The 22,234-nt window shown below is 47.6% G+C and overlaps 2 protein-coding genes across 8 annotated transcripts in view; one reads left to right on the top strand and one right to left on the bottom strand.

Moving 5' to 3' along the window:
- The window catches only part of Dgka (diacylglycerol kinase alpha), a 29,484-nt gene extending 28,190 nt beyond the window's left edge, over positions 1-1,294 (bottom strand). For all 4 annotated transcript variants that reach the window (XM_057757852.1, XM_057757851.1, XM_057757853.1 and 1 more), the window contains exon 1: positions 751-1,294. The gene's annotated coding sequence lies outside the window, so the exon portion shown is untranslated. The remainder of the gene's footprint in view (positions 1-750) is intronic.
- Positions 1,295-5,106: 3,812 nt separating this feature from the next.
- Positions 5,107-19,793, top strand: Pym1 (PYM homolog 1, exon junction complex associated factor). Of its 4 annotated transcripts, XM_057758155.1 has the most exons (5): positions 5,292-5,330; positions 5,825-5,956; positions 7,941-7,997; positions 18,250-18,343; positions 18,896-19,793. In XM_057758155.1, the coding sequence occupies exons 2-5, from the start codon at positions 5,848-5,850 to the stop codon at positions 19,371-19,373; spliced, it is 738 nt and encodes a 245-aa protein (XP_057614138.1). In that variant the 5' UTR covers positions 5,292-5,330; positions 5,825-5,847; the 3' UTR covers positions 19,374-19,793. The 4 variants fall into 4 exon arrangements, with proteins under 4 accessions (XP_057614140.1, XP_057614141.1, XP_057614138.1 ...); XM_057758157.1 differs by lacking the exon at positions 5,825-5,956 and having other exon boundaries at positions 5,107-5,330; XM_057758158.1 differs by lacking the exons at positions 5,825-5,956; positions 7,941-7,997 and having other exon boundaries at positions 5,108-5,330.
- Positions 19,794-22,234: the final 2,441 nt, after the last annotated feature.

Raw genomic sequence — 22,234 nt, 5'->3', positions numbered from 1 at the left:
AGAACTAAGGTTTCCACCACCGGCACTGACATTTAAAGTTTCCTTTTCACCTCATTGCTCCCTTCCAAGTTCACCATTAGTCAAGAACTAGAGGTGTCTGTAGGACATTCAGGATGTCCCAACAAGAAACTTCACAGAGCAAGCACGCACGCACTCCGAGTTTCAGCGCCCAGGCCTGATGAGCTGGACTTAACCATATCAGGGATGGTGCCCCCTGTTGCACAGGGTTGACGGTCCATTCTCTCCTCCCCATCCCTGGTGCTAGCCAAGGGGAATTTTTGTTGCTGCTGAAGCATCAGAATTCATTAAATCAACCACAAACATCAGGGATGATTGTTAGCCTGGATGGGGCGCGCGCGGGGGGGGGGGCACGTTATGTTCCTGTGCAGAGGGTGTCGTAGCTAATAGTACAGGAGGAAGTTACGATGTTGGCATAGCCGGGGGATGAGGGCTTGTATTTTCTGAAGGTGGAGAGATGGCCAATAATAATTGCTTTTCTTCCTCGATAATTAGGTTCATTTATCGTATTTAAAGCTGAAAAGAAGGATTCTCACCCAGTCTTCTCAGAAACTTCCCCGCGGCAGGTGTGGAAAGGATGGGAGGCCACAGAAGAACCCTTCTTCACCCGTGTGGCGGCACCGTGGCTTTCATAAGGGACCTTTCTTCCGAGTTCCCAGAAGTTGAGCTTCCCCAGCTCTCGGAGTAACCAAGCGGGAGGAGGGGGTAAGGTCTGGGGAAAACGCCGCTTACCCGGGTCTTGCGCAGCCCTCCGGCAGCTCCCGCGATCCAGCGCAAACCCTTCCAGCAGCCGGTTCCAGCTGTCAACGCTTCCTCCTCCGGACGCCGCAGCCCTCACCCAGCCGGCGGAGCGGCCCCTTCCGCGGCCCTTCTGCCCTGGTGCGAAAGTGTGCGGAGTGGGGCGGGGCTCGCGGGGCTCTACCTTGCCCCGGGAGAGCTCACCGTCGGAGCTGGGGCGAAGGAGCCCGAGCTGGGCTGGAGGGGACGGGCTAGGCAGACGCGGCCCGGCCGCCGCGGGGCCGCCCAGCTCCTGACGACATACTGCCCGCCCCGCACCTAGCCTGCCCTCTCGCCGCTCCCTAGACCACCCGCTGTTGCCAGCTTTCCAACACGACCTTCTTCTGGGCTCCAGAGTGTCTCAGGGCTCTCCGGTCTGTGCCACTTTCTCCACTCCTACGCTTCTGTCTTCCCACGCGTGGGGCGGCTCTACTTTGAATTTTCTCTTTTTTTCTAATTACTCACAGTCTGTCCCATTATCCCTCCCCTGGGCGGCCAAGGGTAGGGGTCAGGGTGCTGACTGGAGCTACCCAGTAACTGGTCAGCAATTGGTCCGCCCTCCAGTGTCCACAACGTCATCCTGGACGCACCTGCCCAACTCAGTGACTCTACACTCAGGAGAACCCTGAGGGGAAAGTCCAGAGCTACACACTTCACAACTTTTTTTTTTTTTTTTTTTTTTTTTGGTTTTTCGAGACAGGGTTTCTCTGTGGATCCTGGAACTAGCTCTTGTAGACCAGGCTGGTCTTGAACTCACAGAGATCCGCCTGCCTCTGCCTCCCAAGTGCTGGGATTAAAGGCGTGCACCACCACCGCCCAGCCACACTTCACAACTTAAGGTCTAGGTACATCTGCCTCTCCACATAGCTCCACATTGCTTGACCCTGTCTGAGACAATTACCCATTTCTCCTCCGGGTTCCTCAGCCCCTTTCCAGACTTGTCCACGCACACCTCTTTTTTATCAAAATCCATATCCTTCCCTTAAGACCAGGGTGGGGGTTTGGATGTCTAGAGCACCATTGATTGTCTGTGTTCACCTTTTCTCCATACCCAAGCCTGGCACATTACTCTCTGGCCTTGGCAGATGGCACAGAAGGCTCTGAAGCCTTTCAGTTCCTACCCGTACTCTGGAGTTGTCAGGATTCTTGGGGCAGCTTGGATGGTGTGAGGCTGGGAGAGTAAGGGAGAAGAGACCAAGGCCTAGGGATTTACTGGTAGCAACTGGGGACCCAGGCATCCTGACTGACTCCCTCCTACCCTTCTCTGAAGTCAACAGCCTTGGGTTCTTGGAACTGCCTCCTCATATCTGGGAGCAGAGAGTTGTGGGAGGAGACTCGGCTAGTTGGAAACGTGTGTATCTGTCTGAGTGTGCTGTGTACACACCCACACCTCATATATATAAATATTTGGGCCCAGTGAGGGTCAGAGGGAAAAAAAAAAAAAAAAAAAGAATACATTGGGCCCTCTAGTGGAAAAAGAGAACTAAGCAGCTCTCAAGTATTTGGAGAAAACCTTGTTGAAGCAACTTCTCTCTAGAGTAAATGGGGTTTGTGTTATTGTGACTATTATTAATTTTAACTTAGCTCCAGATCAGATCTGTCTCTGTGCCAGGTCTTCAGATCAGGTGTTGGAGAATGATCTGTCTCTGTTCCCGATCTGTTTTGTTTTGTTTTGCATCCTAATTCTTCATTGTCTGCTTTTCCTTTTCTCTGTCCTCCACCGTTACCATCACCATCACCATCATGCCGCAGATGAACCTCAGTGTCTGGAGCGTGCTTTCCCAGTGCTCCACCAGTGACTCTCACCCCCATGCCACATCCTTCCATTATAACAGTAGATTCTTCATCGTTTGGTTTTGTTCTTTTCTGAGACAGGGTTTCACTGTGTAGCCCTGGCTGTCCTGGAACTCACTCTATAGACCAGGCTGGCTTTGAACTCACAGAGATCCCCCTGCCTCTGTCTCCCGATTGTGCCACCAACGCCCCAATTCTCCACTGTTGGTAAAGCTTCATGTTCCGTATTTTACAGTCCCCTCATTCACAGTCAACAAACTTTTATTTTATTTTTTTCTCTGAGACAAGATTTCAGTGTGTATGTAGCCTAGGCTAGCCTTGAATTTGCCATCCTGCATCAACCTCTCAAGTTTACTGGGGATTACTGGGGTACGCCACCCCTCTTGGCTTCAACAAACACTTTCATTCTTAGTTCCGTAGGATAAGCGAAAACATAGACTGGCCAGGTGGTGGTGGCGCGCGCCTTTAATCCCAGCACTCGGGAGGCAGAGGCAGGTGGATCCCTGTGAGTTTGAGGCCAGCCTGGTCTACAAGAGCTAGTGCCAGGGCAGGTTCCAAAGCTACAGTGAATCCCTGTCTCGGAAACAAAACATAGACTGAACCAAGCGGATAGACACATGTGAAACTCTCCAACTCTTGGTCACTCTAAACAAAGTCTGCTTAAAAGGTACAATGTCCCAGACTACTCTCCCAGTCAGTCCTTACATAAAAATACTCCTATATTTAAAAAAACATCCGTTGGAATATGGCTTCTCTAATGCAGAGTGAGAGGATATCAGTCTTATTCCAGCCATCCTGTACCTTTAGGATCTTTGCTTCATCATAGCCCCAGTCAGCTCTTGCTGGAGGTGGGAGAGCGGGCACAGAACAGCCCGCGGAGATGTCGAATGCCTACAGTTCCAGGTGCTCAGGTCTTTAATCAACCACATCATAAAAGTCAGAAAGAAAGAGACCACAAAGAACAAAGGGAAAGGAAAAAACAAGCCTGTTTTCCCAGCCTCTTCTTCCTTCTCTGGGTGGGGGTACACATCCGGGGCCCAGGGCTGGGTCCAAGGCTAGTCTGCTAAACAGACAATTGAGTTTCACTTCCTGCCAACCTTCAGAGATGGGGGCAGGATGTCTGAGGGGTACAGTGATGGGGAGTGTCCAGGGTTAGAGAGTAAACAGGTCACATTCGGGTTTCCCCTCATTGAGCAGGTCCATTAAAACTTGTAGAAACCACTTTTGAAATAGTTCAGTCAAGAGTCATGCACCCCACTAAGTTTTAGAGGCACCATTCCGTATTGGCACGCCCTTTTCCCCATTGAGGAAAGGGTCCTATATGGGCAGGGCTGAAGTACAATTGGTGAAGAAGAAGAGGTGTGGGTTGGTAGCTGGGGTGTCGTTCCCTCGCCAGAATGGTTGTCTAGCGCATGCTAGCTAGACTCCAGGCTGCATGCCCAGCACCCCTGCGCACACCACACACACACACACAGTGAGGGATTAGGAATATTGCCAGGCGGTGGTGGCGCCAGCTTTTAATCCTGGCACTCAGGAGGCAGAGGGTCTCTGTGAGTTTAAGGCCAACCTGGTCTACATAGCGAGTTCCAGGGCAGCAGGGCTACACAGAGATGTTTCAACATTCTCCCGCAGCAAAAAAATTATTAGAATATTTGAAATAACATGGAGTACATGCAGATAGTTTAAAAGTGACTTTTTTTTTGTTTGTTTTTGTTTTTTCGAGACAGGGTTTCTCTGTGGTTTTGGAGCCTGTCCTGGAACTAGCTCTTGTAGACCAGGCTAGTCTCGAACTCCCGGAGATCCGCCTGCCTCTGCCTCCCGAGTGCTGGGATTAAAGGCGTCATGCAGATAGTTTAAAAGTGACTTTGAGACTTGTGTTGGACCCCAGAGAGAGAAATCAGAGCTCGGAGAATTGTAAAGAAGACAATGTATAGGCTTGCAAAACTTTCTAAGGCTGAATTTAATTAAGGTCCTTGTCAACCTGTTTTTGATTTTTTTTTCTTTTTTCTTTTAGATAAGATTTCTAATTGTAGCCCTGGTTGTCCTGAAACTCGCTCTGTAGACCAGGCTGGCCTCGAATTCACAGAGATCTGCCTGTCTCTACCTCCGGAGTGCTGGCATTAAAGGTGTCCGGCTCCCTTTCTTTCTTTTTCTTTTCTTTTTTTTTCTATTTTCCCCTTCTCAATTCGAGAGTCCCTGTTGTACATTAACCGAAGCCAGAGGAGGGCAATGGAGGAAGGTGAAAGAGTTAAGGAAAAAGCTAAGTTGTGGAAAAGAGGTTAGAATCGGACACCTGAGGAGAGGAGCCTTACACCTTCCGGGCTGCAGGGCAAACAAGTTTAACAGGATTTAGCCCCGAAGGAACTAAGTTGTTGAAGGCGGGAGTGAGGAGTTGGGGGGTGTGGGGCACGGGGGATGTGGACACGACACTCGGGGTTCGTTTGAAGAACGAGGCACCCGACGGGGCGCAGCCTAACAAAGGGAGTGGCTACACGTGGCCCTAGAGTTGGAAGAGTGGCCCCGCTTGCGGTCGCCACGGCTAATCCGGACACTTGGGCGCGGCTAATTAGAATACTGGCTGGGTCCGCCCAAATGCCTTCACCCTGTGGCCTCTGACCCGGGAGGATCCGCTGCTGGGCGGCTGAGTCTTCGCCGCTGAATCTCGGGGGGCAGAACTGACGAGGGCTGCCTGCCCCACTCCGTCATGGAGACCGCCGGCACCCCTGAGGCTCCGGGGACAGGTGACCGACCCGCAGTGCCCCCCTCTTTGCGCGCCCCTTTCCCAGGTCTCTGTCCAGAGTTCAGCCGGGCTACCGAGAGAAGTCGCCGTGCCAGGTCGCCCTGCCCTCCTCCTTAAGTGTTGTCTGGGGTTTTCACATTCGTTCCCAGTCACATTCGTGCGTCCCTTGCAACCCCGGGACTTCTCTGGCCCACGTCAACAGTCGCCCTGGTGTTTGGTGCAGGCCAGGGGCCTCGTGCATTCCTTTCCTGTTTACCAGCTTTTCTATTGGGCGCCCGAGCGCCTTGGGCCCTGCGAGCACCGGTCTGGTAGGAGTAGAGGGTTTATGTCGGAACTTCTCTTGGAGCCCAGAGGGCTGTCTTATATCCTTCAGGTGTTAAGTAATGGTATCGGTGGTCGTAAAAGAGTCCACGACTTGATAAACTGCTGTGAGCTACTTCTACCCTTCCTTTTCCTCCACCCGGGTCAGTGAAAATGGTGCACTTTCTCTTTAAGATTAAAATGGTGGCTTGCTATGGATGAGGACTCCACTTCCGGTGGGGAGGGGGCGGGACCCCAGCCCGCTCACGCCGGAAGTGGTTCGGGTTCTCAAGATGGCGACTCCCTATGTAACTGACGAGACCGGCGGTGAGTGCGGGAATCGCGGAGCCGCTTCTCCCGGGACTCTTGGGTTAGGGGTTCAGACTTGGAGAGGGGTTTGTGCCACGCCCATCCCGGGGCCCCTCCTTTGCCCCGCCCCCGAACCGCCTTCCCCATTCATCCCTGTGGGTTATCACCTGCGCCCCCTTCTGGTCTCGTGTTTTTTGGGGGGGTCTCCGTTTCCGGTCTCCCAAACCCTGGGGGTCTTTCAATGTCCCCTGCACCGGGACCCTTAGGAGCCTCAGCTGTTTGTAGCTGTAGGAGTCCCGTCCCTTTCCAGGGTTCTCCAGCCTTCCGGGCTCCCACACCGTCGGTTCCCTCCAATTCCTGCCCTCTCACCCCCTCCCCCGTTTCTTACTGTTAGACCTGCTCTCCACCCTCCCGTTTCCATTCTGTTTCTCCAAGCCGTGTCTCAGCTAGCTGAAGCTGTCCTTGCTATATAGCGCTTTCCTCACTCTGCCTCATCTTCATTTGTTGGGGGGGGTCACTGAAGTCCAGAGGTGCGAAGGGAAGAGGAATTTAACTTTCAACCTGGCTTTCCTCATTGGTGGAGTTTTCCATCTAAAGTGAGAGAAAACAAACAGGAAAGCATCTACTGGCCTTTCTCTCAACCTCTTTGACAGTTAATAGGACCCCGTTATTGCTTATAGCTTGAGTAGAATTTTCAGCCCAGCGGTCTGAAATGTTGAAGTCTGTGTTTATGTGTGAAACTGAGAATTAGTTTTCCTCTTATTTTTTTGTCTTATTCTAACTGCTTTGTCTTTAGAACAATGCACAATAGCAGTGTTGACCTGGAGATGATCAGATAGTTAGATGAGAGACGTGTGTAAAACGCAGTGCACGCGCCTGGTTAGTATTTTTGTGTCCCTCACTGTAGTCCTCATGTGTAGTCAGTGACTCTAGTGTTTCATAGAAGTGATCCTTTAAGTGTGCAGTGTATGCATGGCGTGTTTAAAATGTGTCATGTATGCCTCTTGGTTTGCTTTCCATGTTTCTTATAGGTAGGCTTCCTACAAGAAGCCTATGGTACTTACTGACAAGTTGGTTTCCTGCTCCCGTTCCCTATTCTTGCATTTCAAAGAGTTATAGCAGCATTTCTCTATGTTCTCTACTCAGTAGGTCTTTAACTAGCAACTGGGTTTAGGTTTGTTTGTTTTAAGACAGAATCTCACTCTGTATCCCTGATGGGCTTAGAACTCCCTATGCAGACCAAACTTATCTTGAATGCAGAGAGATCCACCTGCCTCAGCCTCTCAGGTGCTGGGATCAGAGGCATGTACCACCATGCCCAACCTTAAATAGAAATCACCCCCCCACACACACATGGTCTTACTATGTGGCCCTGGCTGGCCTTGAAGGCATAGAGATCGCCTGCCTCTGCTTCCTAAATTGTGGGAGTAGAGGCGCACACTGCCATGACGGGCAGCTTGCAACTTTGAGTGTGTGCCCTATTATTCTTTTGATCCACATAGCCCGCCTGACCCCTGCCCTGCCATCAGAGGTATTGTCTGTCTTCTGTGACTGTGGAGACTACACTGCTCTTTTGCTTTTCTTCCTACCTCCTACTGTTACTGTGAGTGACCCCTGTGTAACGTATTGCCTGTGATTATAGTGGTTCCTATAAAATTCCCGGAAAGCCACAGTGTTCCCATAAATTATGTTTTGTTTTTAGATTTATTTTATGTGTGTGTGAGTGTTTTGTCTGTGCACCATTTGTGTGTTTGGTGCCCATAGAAATCAGAAGTATCACATCTCCTGGAACTGGAGTTAGAGCTGTAAGCCACCGTATTGGTGCTGGGACTCGAACCCAGGTCCTCAGTTCATCTCCATGAGCCACTTTTAATCCCTGAGCCATCTCTCTAGCCCTTTTGTTTTTATTTTTGATGTTGTTATTCTGTCTCTAGCACCTTGGGAATACTCTGAACCCCTAGTTCCTGAGCACGAGATCATTGACATCCCTTTGTATTTTCAGCTACACCTCAGGATCACTCCTTCCTGGACCTCATCTGTGACACTACTTTCCTTGCAGGTATTCCCCTCACCTTAGCTCCCTTACCAGTCACCATTTGACTGTCTCAAGTCCACAGAGGCAGCTTTTTGCCCTCATTAGGTTTTCTGGTTCCATGTGTGTGTGAATGTGTGTAGCTGCCTGTGAGCACGTGCATGTGTGGGGACAGTCCACATGCATGTGGAGGCCAGCTGTTGATGCCAGGTGTCTTCCTCGATCCCTCCCCACCTTATATCTCAGGCAGGATCTTTCAGTGTAACACAGAGTCTGGTGATTCAGCTAATCTAGCGAGCCAGTTTGCAATGGGGATCCCGTCTCTATCTCCCAAGTGCTGGGATTATAGGCGTGCCACCAGCCCACAGCATGTATGTGGATGCTGGTGGTCTGGATTCTGGTCCTTATGTAGTGTGGCAAACACTTTACTCTCTGAGCCATATCCCTAGTCCCCTCTTTTATCATTTTGTTGTTGTTGTTTTTTTGGCTTTTTGAGGCAAAGTCTCTTGCTGTGTAGGCTGGCCTTGAACTCCTTTTTGTTCCCACCTATGCCTGCATTACAGGCATTCCGTTCACTACTGTACTTGACTGTCTTTATCTCAGTGAGATCCATCAACTCTGTTCTCGGTTTCTGATTTTAGACTGTAACATATTGCTAGAAAAGAAAAAACTTAAGAGTTAGTGAAGTGTTAACTTCTGTCAATATCACAGCTTTTGCCAACTCTTACTTTCTAAATTCTCCCATGGCTATTTCACCAACTTTTATCCAAACCCCTGTCACTATGTCTTTAATTCTTCCTTCTGTGACAAAAACCTTCACTTTCTATTTCACTGAAAAAAATTAAAGCCTGTCATTTCTGTTTCTTTCTGCGTCACAGCCAGGTATTTGTTGTTTTCTCCTTCCCACTCTCTCTCCTGCCTTCCATCAAGGTTTCACTGTGTAGCAAGTCCAGTCTGCCTCGGATCTATGGCAGTCCTCATGCTGCAGCCTCGTGAACACTGTTTCTCTGTAGCTTTGCTGCCTGTCTGTCCTGGAACTAGCTCTTATAGACCAGGCTGGCCTCGAACTCACAGAGATCCGCCTGCCTCTGCCTCCCAAGTACTGGGATTAAAGGGTGTGCCACCACTGCCCGGCTTGTTTTTTTTTGTTTTGTTTTGTTTTTTGAGACAGGTGGTTTTTGTGTGTGTGTGTGTGTGTGTGTGTGTGTGTGTGTGTGTGTGTGTAACAGTCCTGACTATCCTGGAACTCACAGAGATCTGCCTGACTCTGCCTCCCGAGTGCTGGGATTAAAGGCGTGCACCACTGTGCTTAGCATGGGTTGCCACTATTAAAATCCTGATTTCTGCCGGGCGGTGGTGGCGCACGCCTTTAATCCCAGCACTCGGGAGGCAGAGGCAGGCGGATCTCTGTGAGTTCGAGACCAGCCTGGTCTACAAGAGCTAGTTCCAGGACAGGCTCCAAAGCCACAGAGAAACCCTGTCTCGAAAAACCAAAAAAAAATAAAATAAAATAAAATAAAATCCTGATTTCTTTTTTTTTTTTTGCTTGTTTGTTTTTCAAGACAGGGTTTCTCTGTGGCTTTGGAGCCTGTCCTGGAACTAGCTGTTGTAGACCAGGCTGGCCTCGAACTCACAGAGATCCGCCTGCCTCTGCCTCCCGAGTGCTGGGATTAAAGGCGTGCGCCACCATCGCCCAGCTTAAAATCCTGATTTCTTGAAAATCAGGTTTCTCCTGCTGTTTTTAGTTGCTCACTGCTTAATTTGCTGCTCATCTGTAGTTATTATTCCTAGCAGTAGCCTCTCTCCAGAGCTGCTCTGTCTGTTTCCTAATGCTGAGTGTCTCAATGTTTGGACACACTGTCACATTTCATATCAGCTCTTCTGAGCTTTCCATTGTTATTTCTGTTATGGATACCCTTTCTTAACTAACTTAGGTGCAATCTTTTCTTTTAAGACTTGACTGGACTTTATTTATTATGTGACAGTGAGATGCTATAGACTTTCTTTCTCAGAACAGTTGTAGATTCTTACTTAGAACAGTTGAAAAGATGCTACAAAGAATATTTTGGTTTTGGTTTTATGAGACAGAGTCTTTGCCTACTTGTAATACCTAATGCAATGTAAATAGGACATGAATAACTTTTATACGGTATCATTAGAGAATAATGACATGAAAAAATTTACATATTTCATATGGATTCAGTATTTTTTGTTTTTTCTTTTAAGAGGTAGAAAGCTAAGTGTAGTGGCATATGCCTATAAACCTGAGACTGAAGCAAGAGAAGTGGGTGGCAGGAAACCTGGGGCCAGTCTGAGTACAGCAAGATGCTATCTTCAAAAATAAAGGCACTGGGGAGCTTTGTCATGGTTAGAAGCACATAGCACTCTTGCAGAGAACCCAAGCTCAGTTCCCAGCACACAGGTCAGGTAGCTCCCAAGTACTAGCAACTCCGGCTCCAGGATCCAACACCCTCTTCTGAACTTTGTAGGTTGTAGGTACCTACATACACACACACAACTGGGGAGGAGGTTCTTGCTATGCTTAAGCGACTCCTGCTCATTCTCCCCAGTAACCAGGACTGTAGGCACACATCTCACAGTTTATTTTCAGTCCAGGGCTGATTGAGTTGAAAGGGGCAAAACCCACAGGTCCAAAGGAGCAAATGAGTTATAAACTAAGAGCAGGAAAAGTGTAAACAGCTACCACGACATGAGAAGACTTGACTTAAAACGGTTCACATAGTATTGAGAGGAAAAATTCATAAAAATGAAAAAAATGATAGATTCAGTTTGAATCTATCAATAGGATCCAGGCAGTCAAGATTTATACTGGAGAAGACACAACCAAAAATGTGACAGAGGATGTAATGTGTTCGCATATATACTATTGATTTCATGATGTATCTATTAGAAAGACAGTAATAACATTTATGCACGCATGGATTTTAAATGTTTATTGAGCACTTATGTTGTGCCAGTCACTATGAACAGGAGCTAGAGATGCATTAACAATTAAAGCAAGCGAATTCTTGCCTGCTTGTAGCAAGGAGATGATAAAAGAAAACACAGACAAATTACAGTATCACATTTAAATGCTGAAAACTGGGAGAATTAAAGCCACTGATTCAAAGAAAACAATTTTGAGAAAAGAGTGAATTCAACTAGATAAGCAATATCATAGAGACGCAGGAACAGAGCTAAAACCAGACATTACAGTACTACCCTCACCTACGGGACACAGTCCAAGCTGTCCCAGCACTGCAATACCCAGGTGCGGCTCATGCCTTTGATCCCAGCACTTAGGAGGCACACGTAGGCTAATTTCTGAGTTTGAGGTTAGCCTGGTCCACAGCATGAGTTCCAGGACAGCCAGGGATACAAAGAAAAGCTCTGTCTTGAAAACACAAAACAAACAAACAAAAATTAAAAAAAAAAAACAAAACAGAAAAGGAAGGAAAGAAGAGGAAGGAGGGAAGGAGAGAGGGAAGAAGGAAGAGCAAGTAGCACTGAACTCTGCACATAGGTTCAACATCCTTAATCCAAAAATCTAAAGCTGAAATACCCACACCCTGAAAACTTTGTCGACAAGCTGCTAGAGTGGAAAGTCTACTGCAATCTAACCTCGTCTAGTAGGTCACAGCCAAAGCCAAGTACATGAAAGACACTTCATAAGATTAAATTTTGGTTCAGGCCACTCAAGACTACATAGTGAGGCCGTTCTAAAAAATAAATAAAAAACAAGGCGACTTGCTATCGATATCGAGCACAAGTACTCTCTATAAAGAGAGCACTGACCATGTGCCCCAAACTGGCCCCAGGTTTCCTACCATCCACTTCTCTTCCCTCAGTCTCCAGTGGAGTTGTAGGCCTATGCCACCACCACACTTACCCTGTATACTCTTTTCTTCTTTACATATAGACCTATGATAATGCTGGGTATAATTTCTACAAAAGAAAAATCTAGTGCCAGTGAGAATGCTGAGTGGGGAAAGCTGCTTGCTGTTGGACCTGACCACCTGTTTGTCCCTGAGTCCATGTAGAAGGAGAGCACTGATACCTGCAAGATGTCCTCTGACCTTCATCAATAGAGTGTGCAAGTCCCCTCCCAATAAATGAGTACATAAATAAATAACTGTAAAAAGAGAAAGTATAAAAAGAGTGTCCAGATTAGACACATGCCATGCGCCCGATCGTAAGGTCTGCATGCCATGGCCCGATCGTAAGGTCTGCATGCCATGGCCCGATCGTAAGGTCTGCATGCCATGGCCCGATAGTAAGGTCTGCATGCCATGGCCCGATAGTAAGGTCCTGGACTGCATCTGAAGTCTGCACAACCCCCACTGTACCAGCACATTCGTCAGCACAGCCAGACTGAGGTTGCTGTCTACTTCCCACCCTCCCCAGATCTGTCTGTTTTATGTATGTGAATGTTTGTTTGCATGCATGTCATGTCTGTGCATGTGCCTGGTGCCAGTCAAGGTCAAAAGAGGGTGTCACAGATCTCCTGGAACCAGAGTCACAGATGGGTTGTGAGGAATCAGACCTGTGTCCTCTTCAAGAACAAGTGCTCTTAACCTGAGCCAGCTCCCCACTCCCTCCCTTGTCTACATTCGTGTTTCTGATTTTTGTTTCACAGTGAACTTCTCTTTCAAACCCATTTTTGACTTTTCATTTGCCTTTTAAATTTGTTGTTTTTGAGAGTGGCCCCGGGTAGCCCAGGCCACTGTGTAGATTGCTGTGTCCCTGAAGTCTTCTGCCTCCGCCCCTAGGTCCTCTGGAAGAGCAGCCGTGCTCTCAACTGCTGCCTTTTGATTCCAGCTTGGCTCTTGTTACCTCTGATATCAGCTGACTTACGGGAGAACTGTTTTACTGATGAGCATGGCTTAGTGGTGGAGTGCTTGCCTAATTATGCAAGGCCCTTAGTTCAATTCCCAGTATCCCCCCCCCCCCCCCCCGCGCCCTGGAAAAAACAAACAAGGAACTCTTCTGTTCCCTAAATTCTCACACCCTTTTTACCACATCTTTATTTGCTTTCCTCTCTCACCTCTGTCTGTCACGTCACATCTTAACCATTTTCCTCTTTAAAATTCTTCACTGCATGTTTGCTGAGTGGTGGTGGCGCACTCCTCCCAGCATTTTAGAGGCAGAGGCAGGTGGATCCCTGAGTTGGAGACCCACCTGGTCTACAGAGCAAGTTCCAGGACAATCAGGACTGTTACATAGATAAACTCTGTTTCAAGAGGAGGGAGAAAAACCAAAAAATTAATACATTTTTACTTAGTGAGTGGAGTGTGTGTGTGTTTGTGTGTTCGTGCCATGATGCACAAGGAAGTCAGTTCTTCATGGTCGTCAGTTCACCGTGTGGGTCCTGGGGATATTATGCTTCTTCACTCCCTGAGCCATCTCTTCTCCCAGCTCTTGCCCATTTTGAACAAACAGACAAGGAAGAACTCCACAATTCACAAAAGAAAGAGCACGAACATGTGATCCATGTAGGAGTCCCCAGATTTGACTCTCTTGAATTTTATGTTTTGTTTTTATTTTTGCTTTTCCAGATAGGGTCTCACTATTATGTGTGTGTATGTGTGTGTCTTCCTGTGGGTATGTGTGTTTGAGTGCAGGGATCTATGGCAGACAGAAACATTGGATCCCTGATGGAGCTGGAGTTACATATGAATACGAGCCTCTGTATGGGTGCTAAGAATTGAACCTGGGCCCTTAAAATAGCAGCAAATGCTTTTAATTGCTGAGCTGTCTCTCCAGCCCTCTAAAAATTGATTTGAATTATTTTGAGTACATGTATTTAGTGTATGTGTGTGCATATGTACCACGGTGCAAGTGTGGAAGCCAGAGTTGGTCTTCTCCTTTCACCATGTTGGTCCTGAGGATCAAATGTAGTCTCCGGTGCTTTCGCCCACTGAGCCTCAGAGCTTTTTATGGGGCTGGGGGTAGCTCATTTGTAACATGCACCAACCTTGCATAGACTGGGTTGGTAATGTAAATTTGAGGCCAGCCTGGGATACACAAGCCCCCGCCTCAAATATTTATCTATATACCTATCTATTTATGTCTATATATTTTTTATACAGTACTTGATTTTTTTCTAAATAGGAATAATTCTTGGGCTCATAAGACGCCTCAGTAGGTAAAGTGCTTATACAAACCTGAGAGACTCAGTTTAATCCCTGGAATGTAAAGGTGGGGAGAAAGAACTGACTCCTGAATATTGTCCTCTTGATTTCTGCCTGGGCACTATGTTATGTCTGTGTGTGTGCAGATGAACCCCACAGTAATAACTTTTTATTAAAACAATATTACTCATTAGCTTTTTGTCCATTTTTTTTTAAGTTCTGGGATTGCGGGGGCTCGAGAGAGAGAGGAATCAAAGTGGGGCATCTGACAACTGCCTGGAACCCTAGCACGCCCTGGCACCCATACACATCCTTGAATAAAGATAGAAGTTCTAGTTACAGCCATGCCCGGTTCATGTGGTGTTGGGATGCTGACCAAGCACTCTGAGCGATGAGCTGTGTCTCCTCCGCTCTCTCATTAGAGTGATGGTGTCTAGTGGTGGTGGGCCCTGGAGGCAGAGGCCAGTGGACTTCTGTGAGGCCAGTCTGGACTACAGAGCAGGTCTCAGGACAGCCAGGGCTACACAGAGAAACCCTGCCTTAAAAAAACAATAAATAAATAGAAATTAATAAGTTAATGATCTCTTCCATCTCTCCTACCAGTTATTCCTCTTACCACAACAAGCATCACAGCCTGCTGTGTGTTCTTCCATTTTTTTTTTTTTTTTTTGTTTAACTGTTTTTTGAGACAGGATTTCTTTTTTTTTTTTTTTTTTTGTTTTTCGAGACAGGGTTTCTCTGTGGTTTTGGAGCCTGTCCTGGAACTAGCTCTTGTAGACCAGGCTGGTCTCGAACTCACAGAGATCCACCTGCCTCTGCCTCCCGAGTGCTGGGATTAAAGGCGTGCGCCACCACCGCCCGGCTTGAGACAGGATTTCTATGTGTAGCTTTGACTGTCCTGGTGCTAACTCTGTAGACCAGGCTGGCCTCGAACTCCCAGAGATCCGCCTGCCTCTGCCTCCCTCCCAAGTGCTGGGATTAAAGGCGTGTGCCACCATCGCTCCGCCCTTTCACATTTTTCTTTGTCCCTAAACTCAGGCAGTGTGGACCTTTGTCTCAACAAAAAATGGGACCAAACAATACCTCAGTGGTTCTTAAGTATCCAAGACCCTTGGGGGATCCCCAACCCCCTTTCATGCTAATATATATAATAAAAATACATGTATGGATAAATATATGCAAATTTTGTATGTATACAATTTATAAATAGATGTTGTATATTATATGTGTGTATTATATATATATATTGTGTGTGTGTGTGTGTATATATATATATATATATATATATATATATATATATATATATATTGTCTCTTTCATGGACTGATCATGCGCTGCTGACGGGAAAGTTGTGGTGGCAGAGCTGCTAGGCCTTTGGCCGTCGGTACACCAGAGCACCTTCATTGTTGTACATACCTCACTTAAGAGGGCCTGGTCACGGGTTACATGATGAACATGACCTGTTTTATTAAACCCTGGTCTTCGGTGCATAACTGTTCAGTGGCTGAGAGGGAAGGAACGGGAGTGGCGTGCCTCTGCCACACTCTCAATAAGGAGGAGCCCTGTGAGCTGCAGGCAAGACAGCTCTCTAGCCGTGGACACCCTGGTCCTTGACAGGACCTCTTGAAGATTATGGAAGTCAAGCCGGGTGGTGGTGGTGCACACCTTTAATCCCAGCACTCGGGAGGCAGAGGCAGGCGGATCTCTGTGATTTCGAGGCCAGCCTGGTCTACAGAGCGAGTTCCAAAGCTACAGAGAAACTCTATCTTGAAAAACCAAACCAAAGGGGCTGGAGAGATGCCTCAGTGGTTAAGAGCATTGCCTGCTCTTCCAAAGGTCCTGAGTTCAATTCCCGGCAACCACATGGTGGCTCACAACCATCTGTAAAGAGGTCTGGCGCCCTCTTCTGGCCTTTAGTCATACAGACAGAATATTGTATACATAATAAATAAATAAATATTAAAAAAACAAAAAACACCAAATCAAAAAAAAAATTATGGAAGTCAAGAGGTCTGATGGTCATTTTCCTGAAAAGGAAAGAATAAACCTCTTGTTCTGCCAGCTGCTTGTGCCACGTGCATTTACTCCTAGTGCTCAGGAAGCTCATGGTAGTTGTGAGCTGCCATGTGGGTGTTGGGATTTGAACCAAGGTCCTCTGGAAGAGTAGCCAGTGCTCTTAACCACTGAGCCATCTCTCCAGCTACATACAATTCAAACCTTGAAGTAAAAATTAGACCCTTGAAAAGCTTTTGTCTTCCACAGTGAGCTGACAACTTCCTAGTATTTTTCTAGGAGCTGGGGATATGGCTTATCTCAACAGGTGCCATATTGATCTTCCAGAGGAACTGGGCTGGTTCCTAGCACCCACATCTAGTGGCTCACCATTAACTGCCTGTAACTTCAGCTCCCAGGGATCGGACATCTTACCTGTACTTGTGTGCCCACATAAACGATAACAAAAAATAAAAATAAGATTTTTCTGAATAAATATGATTTCTTACTGTTGCATAAAGAAAGAAATGCATGCTGTAACAAAATAAGAGTATAAATGGGTCTCTAGACTAACTCTGAAAACTTCCACATAGCCTACACTTGGCTTTTGTTTTGTTTTGTTTTTGAGATAATCTCTTCTATCCTCAGATTGGCTATGTTGCTGAGGCTGACCTTGAACCTTTCCCTTCTTCAGCCTAATGTGTGCTGGAGTTACAGTGTGAACCCCAACTTCCATATTGTAGAATATTACTTGAAGATGTGTAACATTTGTTTATGCTGTGGAATATTTGTTTAATGATGCAAAGACATGTTACATTTGTTTGATTAAATAAGATTAACCTGGGTCAGGCTGAGCCAGCAGCGAGCTGACAGGAAATGGTAGAGAGGGAACCCTGTGTAGCTAGGACTCTGAAGTGGGGGCCGAGCAGAAGGAAGCCCGTTTTGTGGGAGAGGAGGTTAGCTACTTGCTATTCAGCTTCTCTGAACCTGCAGAATTTCACCTCACCCTTTGAATCCTGAGTTCGTGGAGAGTAGAGATCTAGATGAAGATGCCTTTAGCAGCCAATCTAGAGCCGGTAGAGCCAGTGCCTGGGGAAGAGAACTCAACTCCCGCCTGGTTGCATCTGATCAGCCTCTGGTAGCTGCATGGCTGCAGCTGCTGATTAGGACAGCACTTGCTTAAGAGGCAGCTACTGAATTCTTTGAAAAGCAACATTTCCACTTAGTAAATTATGCATTTTCAGTTAGTAAATTATGAACACTTTCAGTACCACTACTGAATATTTATTAATTCATATCTAACTGTTTTCTTTTACCAACGGCATGGTGTTCCATAGTATATATGAACCAAGGTCATATGTTGTGGGCCTTTAGATTGCTTTCAGCTTTTTGGCTAGTTTAAATGTGCGGGGCTAGAGAGATGGTTCAGTGGTTAAGAGCATTTGCTGCTTTTCCAAAGAATCTGAGTTCAGTTCTCAGATTCACAGCAGGAAGCTCACAACCACCTGTAACTCTAGCTCCAGATAATCCAACACCCTCCTCGTCTCTACAGAGAGATGCACACACTCGCCTAGAGACACGCACACATACATAATAAAAAGGAAAAAGTGCATGAGCAAATGTCCTTTCCATCCACCTGTTCTGATGCCTTTATGATGTGGTTTCCTATGAGTTTGTTTTTCAAAGTCTGCGTTGTGAAATTTGTCTCATCTTCCCCACTCTTCTCCACGGACTTCTTGTTTCGGCCCCTTTATAATCTGATTCATTTACTGCTTTTGATGTTTCCTTTGCCTTGGACCTTTGGAGAATGCCATCTCTACCTGCTCTGTCTTACATGCATTATTTAAAAAAGAGGCCGCAGCTCCTTGAGGGCAAGGATAGTGTGTTAGTGAGTGACAGAAGATCGAAAGTTGACGTGAGAAATGACGCCTTAGCCGAGTGGCGTTACTTACCTATAATCTTAGCACTCAGGAGGTGGAGGTGGGAGAATTCAAGTTCAAGGCCCACTTGGTCTACGTAGTGAGCCCTTGTCTTGCATTAGGTGGGTAGACGGGTGCTGGGGAGAGGGGCTGTGCACATTTATAAACACTTGTCTAATCTTGGGAAATGTTTGAAAATAAGAGAGACTAACTTCAACTTAATTTCTGTCATTTCAGGCAAGTACATTGCCTCAACACAGAGACCCGACGGGACTTGGCGCAAGCAGCGGAGGGTCAAAGAAGGATACGTGCCCCAAGAGGAGGTCCCAGTGTGCGTGGTTAGGCTTAACAAGGGGTGTTTAGTGGGGTCCCTGCACAAGTATAGCATAGCGTGCCTTCGAGTTCAAGGATGACTTGCCCGAGCCCCAAGGAAATGGAAGGAGGGACAACGGTCTCAGAAAGGAGAGGAAGGAGCTAGGATTGAGGGGTGAGTTAGGGTTTCCCAACTAGGCTTATTCCTTTGGCCCCTATTCTTCAGAACCTCCAGACAGCGATCTGAGAGCCAGAGCTTTGAGTTCTAGAACTTTCCTAAAGATCAGGGAACCTGAGCCGGGCGGTGGTGGCGCACGCCTTTAATCCCAGCACTCGGGAGGCAGAGGCAGGTGAATCTCTGTGAGTTCGAGACCAGCCTGGTCTACAAGAGCTAGTTCCAGGACAGGCTCCAAAACCACAGAGAAACCCTGTCTCGAAAAACCAAAAAAAAAAAAAAGATCAGGGAACCTGAAGGGCAAAGGAAATGGGGTGTAATGGGAAAGCAGTGAGGTGGAAGCCCAGGGGAGGAGCTCGACGGCATCCTTAAAGCTTTAGTTCTCCTTTCCTGCAGCTACGAAAATAAGTACGTGAAGTTTTTCAAGAGTAAACCAGAACTTCCTCCAGGCCTGAGCCCCGAGGCCACTACACCCGTCACCCCGTCCAGACCTGAAGGTGCAGAAGTAGGCCTCTCCAAAACAGCCAAACGCAACCTGAAGCGAAAGGAGAAAAGGAGGCAACAGCAGAAGGAGGGAGAGGCCTTGAGCCGGACTCTTGAAAAGGTATCTCTGGGAGACACAGCCCAAACGCCCAGTGCCCTCCAAGGCTCCCAGGGTGCCCCTCCAGCTGCCTCCGATGCCTCCGACTCTGCCGCCACCACAGAGAAAGCCAAGAAGATGAAGAACCTGCGGAAGAAGCTGCGGCAGGTGGAAGAGCTGCAGCAGCGCATCCAGGCCGGCCAGGTCAGCCAGCCCAGCAGAGAGCAGCTGGAGAAGCTGGCCCGGAGGAGGGCTTTGGAGGAGGAGCTGGAGGACTTGGAGCTGGGCCTGTGAGGCTTTGGGAGTAGGGAGTGACTGCGGAATAAACCATGGGGTGCTCTGGGGTCCAGGGAGTGTGGGCCGCAGCAGTCAGGAGGGGCACTCCCATACTGACTCACTTCCACCTGTGGCCAACTCCGTCCTCCAGAGCCCTAGGCTCTCCGTTCCTTCCCCCCACCCGTTCCCAGTGTTCAAATTCTCAGTGATGACCCTAGGTACTTCTGCTGCTGATCTGGGTGTCTTGTTGAAAAGAAAACCGGGGGGTGGGAGTTTGTTAGAGATCTGAGGCTGAGGTACAGGAGTACCCCAAGTCTTAGAGTCTTCGTTCCTGTTCACAGTGTTTATGAGTTACTCCCCTGGCCATCCCGAAACCACCTCCTCTCTCTTTTTTTTTTTTTTTTTTTTTTTTTTTTTTTTAAAGAAAGTAAGAATAAATTCAAGTAGACAGCATGTGGTCAGGTATGGCTCTGTTCTCAACTCTTGTTTGTCAGTTTGCTGAAAGAAGACACTTAAGAAGTTTAAATTTGGTTCTGTTTTCATTTTTTCAAGAGGTTTCTTCTGTAACAGTGCTGACTGTCCCGGCACTCCCTCTGTAGACCAGGCTGGCCTTGAACTGAGAGATCCGCCTGCCTTTGCCTCCCAAGGACTAGGACTAAAGGCGTGCGCCACCACTGCCCAGCTTCAGGCTTAACTTTTTAAATGGTGCTAAGGATTGAGTCCAGGTCCTTGCACATGGTAGCAGGGCCTTGCACATGGTAGCTCTACCATTGGTCTACATCCCTCCTCCCTGAGTGCAGCTGCCCATGGCAGTGAGCACCTGTAATAGTACTCCGGAGGGAGACGGGGTTGCTAGCATTTCAAGACCAGCCTGTGCTGCAGGGTAAGGCTATCTCAACAAAGAGTAATGTATGACAAAATTAGACCTCAGTAAATGGAAGTTAGTGCTGTTATCTGTGAAATTTAGAACAAAATGAACTTGACATGAATGTATATGTTGTGCCATGTAGCAAGGGTCTGTTGTACCTTCCTCTCTGCGTCTGAAGATAATTTTGATTTACTTCGAATGCCCAGAGTAGCTCTTGAAATTTTACCTTGGATGCTGCCTACGATGACACTGGGGGCAAAGTCAGGATGTGTGTAGACACATCCAGGAGATCTGCCATTCCGTGCGTGTTTCACCCATGCTGCACCTTTGGTTATAGACTAGGGGAGGAAAGGAAGCGGTCTCAGCCATGCCTAGCTCTCAGGAATTCAGGAGCCCCACAGAAACCAACCCCATTAAATCCTCTCCAATCTTTTCTTGGCTTCTAGATCTTTGGGAATCCCTCCCTTGCCATTCCCCTCACCCTAAACATTAAGCCACCCATCTCTTGGGTGTTTATGTGTGTCTGTGTGCCCACAAATGTGGAGGAGCCATGCACCCTGATTTTTGAGTCTAGGGCTCACTGACTGTACTCAGCTGGCTGGCTAGTGAGCCCCAGGGACCCGTCTGTTCCTGCCTCCTTAGACCAGCCCCCCGGGGGTGACCTCAGCCTCCTTAGACCAGCCCCCCGGGGGTGACCTCAGCCTCATGCTCGCTCCTCTTCCCTACCTGTAGGTGTAGCTCTCAATGCTCTCTCTATTGTGCTTGTTTAGTTTCCAGCCACCCCTCAGACCCACCGCTAAACTAGTTGGCTAGTTTGAGACAGAATCTCTGTGCAACCTTTGCCAACTTGTAACTGGGATTCGCTGTGCAGATGAGGCTATGGTCCTCCTGCATCTACTTCCTCAGTGCTGGGATTACAGGTGCAGGCTACAGAGCCTAGCAGTTCAATTCTCAAATATCCAATGAAATAAGGCTCTGAGCCATGCATAGAAAAGAACACAGGTGGTAATAAATACTTGACTGGGACCAAAAAGAGACCAAAGCCCAGGTTCCCTTTTGTAGGAACCCAGGAATTACTTTATACAAACATACACATCATGCATGGTTAAGTTCCTGAAGGGTAGGGTGGGGGTGAAGTTAGATGGCCGAGTGCTTACTTATATAGATGAAGCCCTGGATGTAATTCCCAGAACAACATAAAACAGGATGGCACAAGCCTGCAGCCTTGGCATGCTGGCAGCAGCGGCAGCAGGACCAGAAGTTAAAGACATTCCCGGTGACGCCTGAGTCCTTACTGCTAATGCCAGAGAAATTTAAGAGAGTAAAGGTTGTCTCTAAGGAGACACACCTACTTTGCAGGATTCCGGGGGGAGTGATCTGCTTGACCCCGTGTGTTGGTAGTTTTTCGTCACCTTGACACAAGCTGACTTCATCTGAGGGAGCAGAATCTCAAGAAAACGCCTCCATAAAATTGGGCTGTTGGCAGGCCTTTGGGCATTTTCTTAATGGGTGGTACTTTCCCTGGGCTGGTCCTGGGTTCTTTAAGAAAGGTTGAGAGCCAGGTGAGGGTGGCGCATTGCTTTAATCTCAGCACTTGTGAGGCAGAGGCAGGCAAATCTCTTGAGTTCGAGGCTACCCTATCTACAGAGTGAATTCCAGGATGGGCAGGGCTACAGAGAGAAACCTTGTCTCGAAAAACCAAAATAAAATAAAGCAGACTAAGCAAGCCACAAGGAGCAAGCCAGTAAGCAGTTCCCATCTGTGGCCTCTGCATCAGCTCCTGCCTCCAGGTTCCTGCCCTGTTTGAGTTCCTGTCCTGACTTCCTTCAGTGATGGACAGTGATGTGGAAGTGTGAGCCAAACAAACAAACCCTGTCCTCCCCAACTTGCTTTGATTATGGTGTTTCATCACAGTAATAGAAACTAGGACACCCCCTATAAAACTTTTTAAAAAGATTTATTTATTATGTATGTAACATTCTGTCTGTATGTATGCCTGCAGGCCAGAAGG

The sequence above is a fragment of the Chionomys nivalis genome, chromosome 25 (assembly GCF_950005125.1).
Source record: "Chionomys nivalis chromosome 25, mChiNiv1.1, whole genome shotgun sequence".
NCBI classification, from domain to species: domain Eukaryota; kingdom Metazoa; phylum Chordata; class Mammalia; order Rodentia; family Cricetidae; genus Chionomys; species Chionomys nivalis.
The sequence above is the reverse complement of the archived record's forward strand: the minus strand, read 5'-3'. Positions and strand labels throughout refer to the sequence as shown.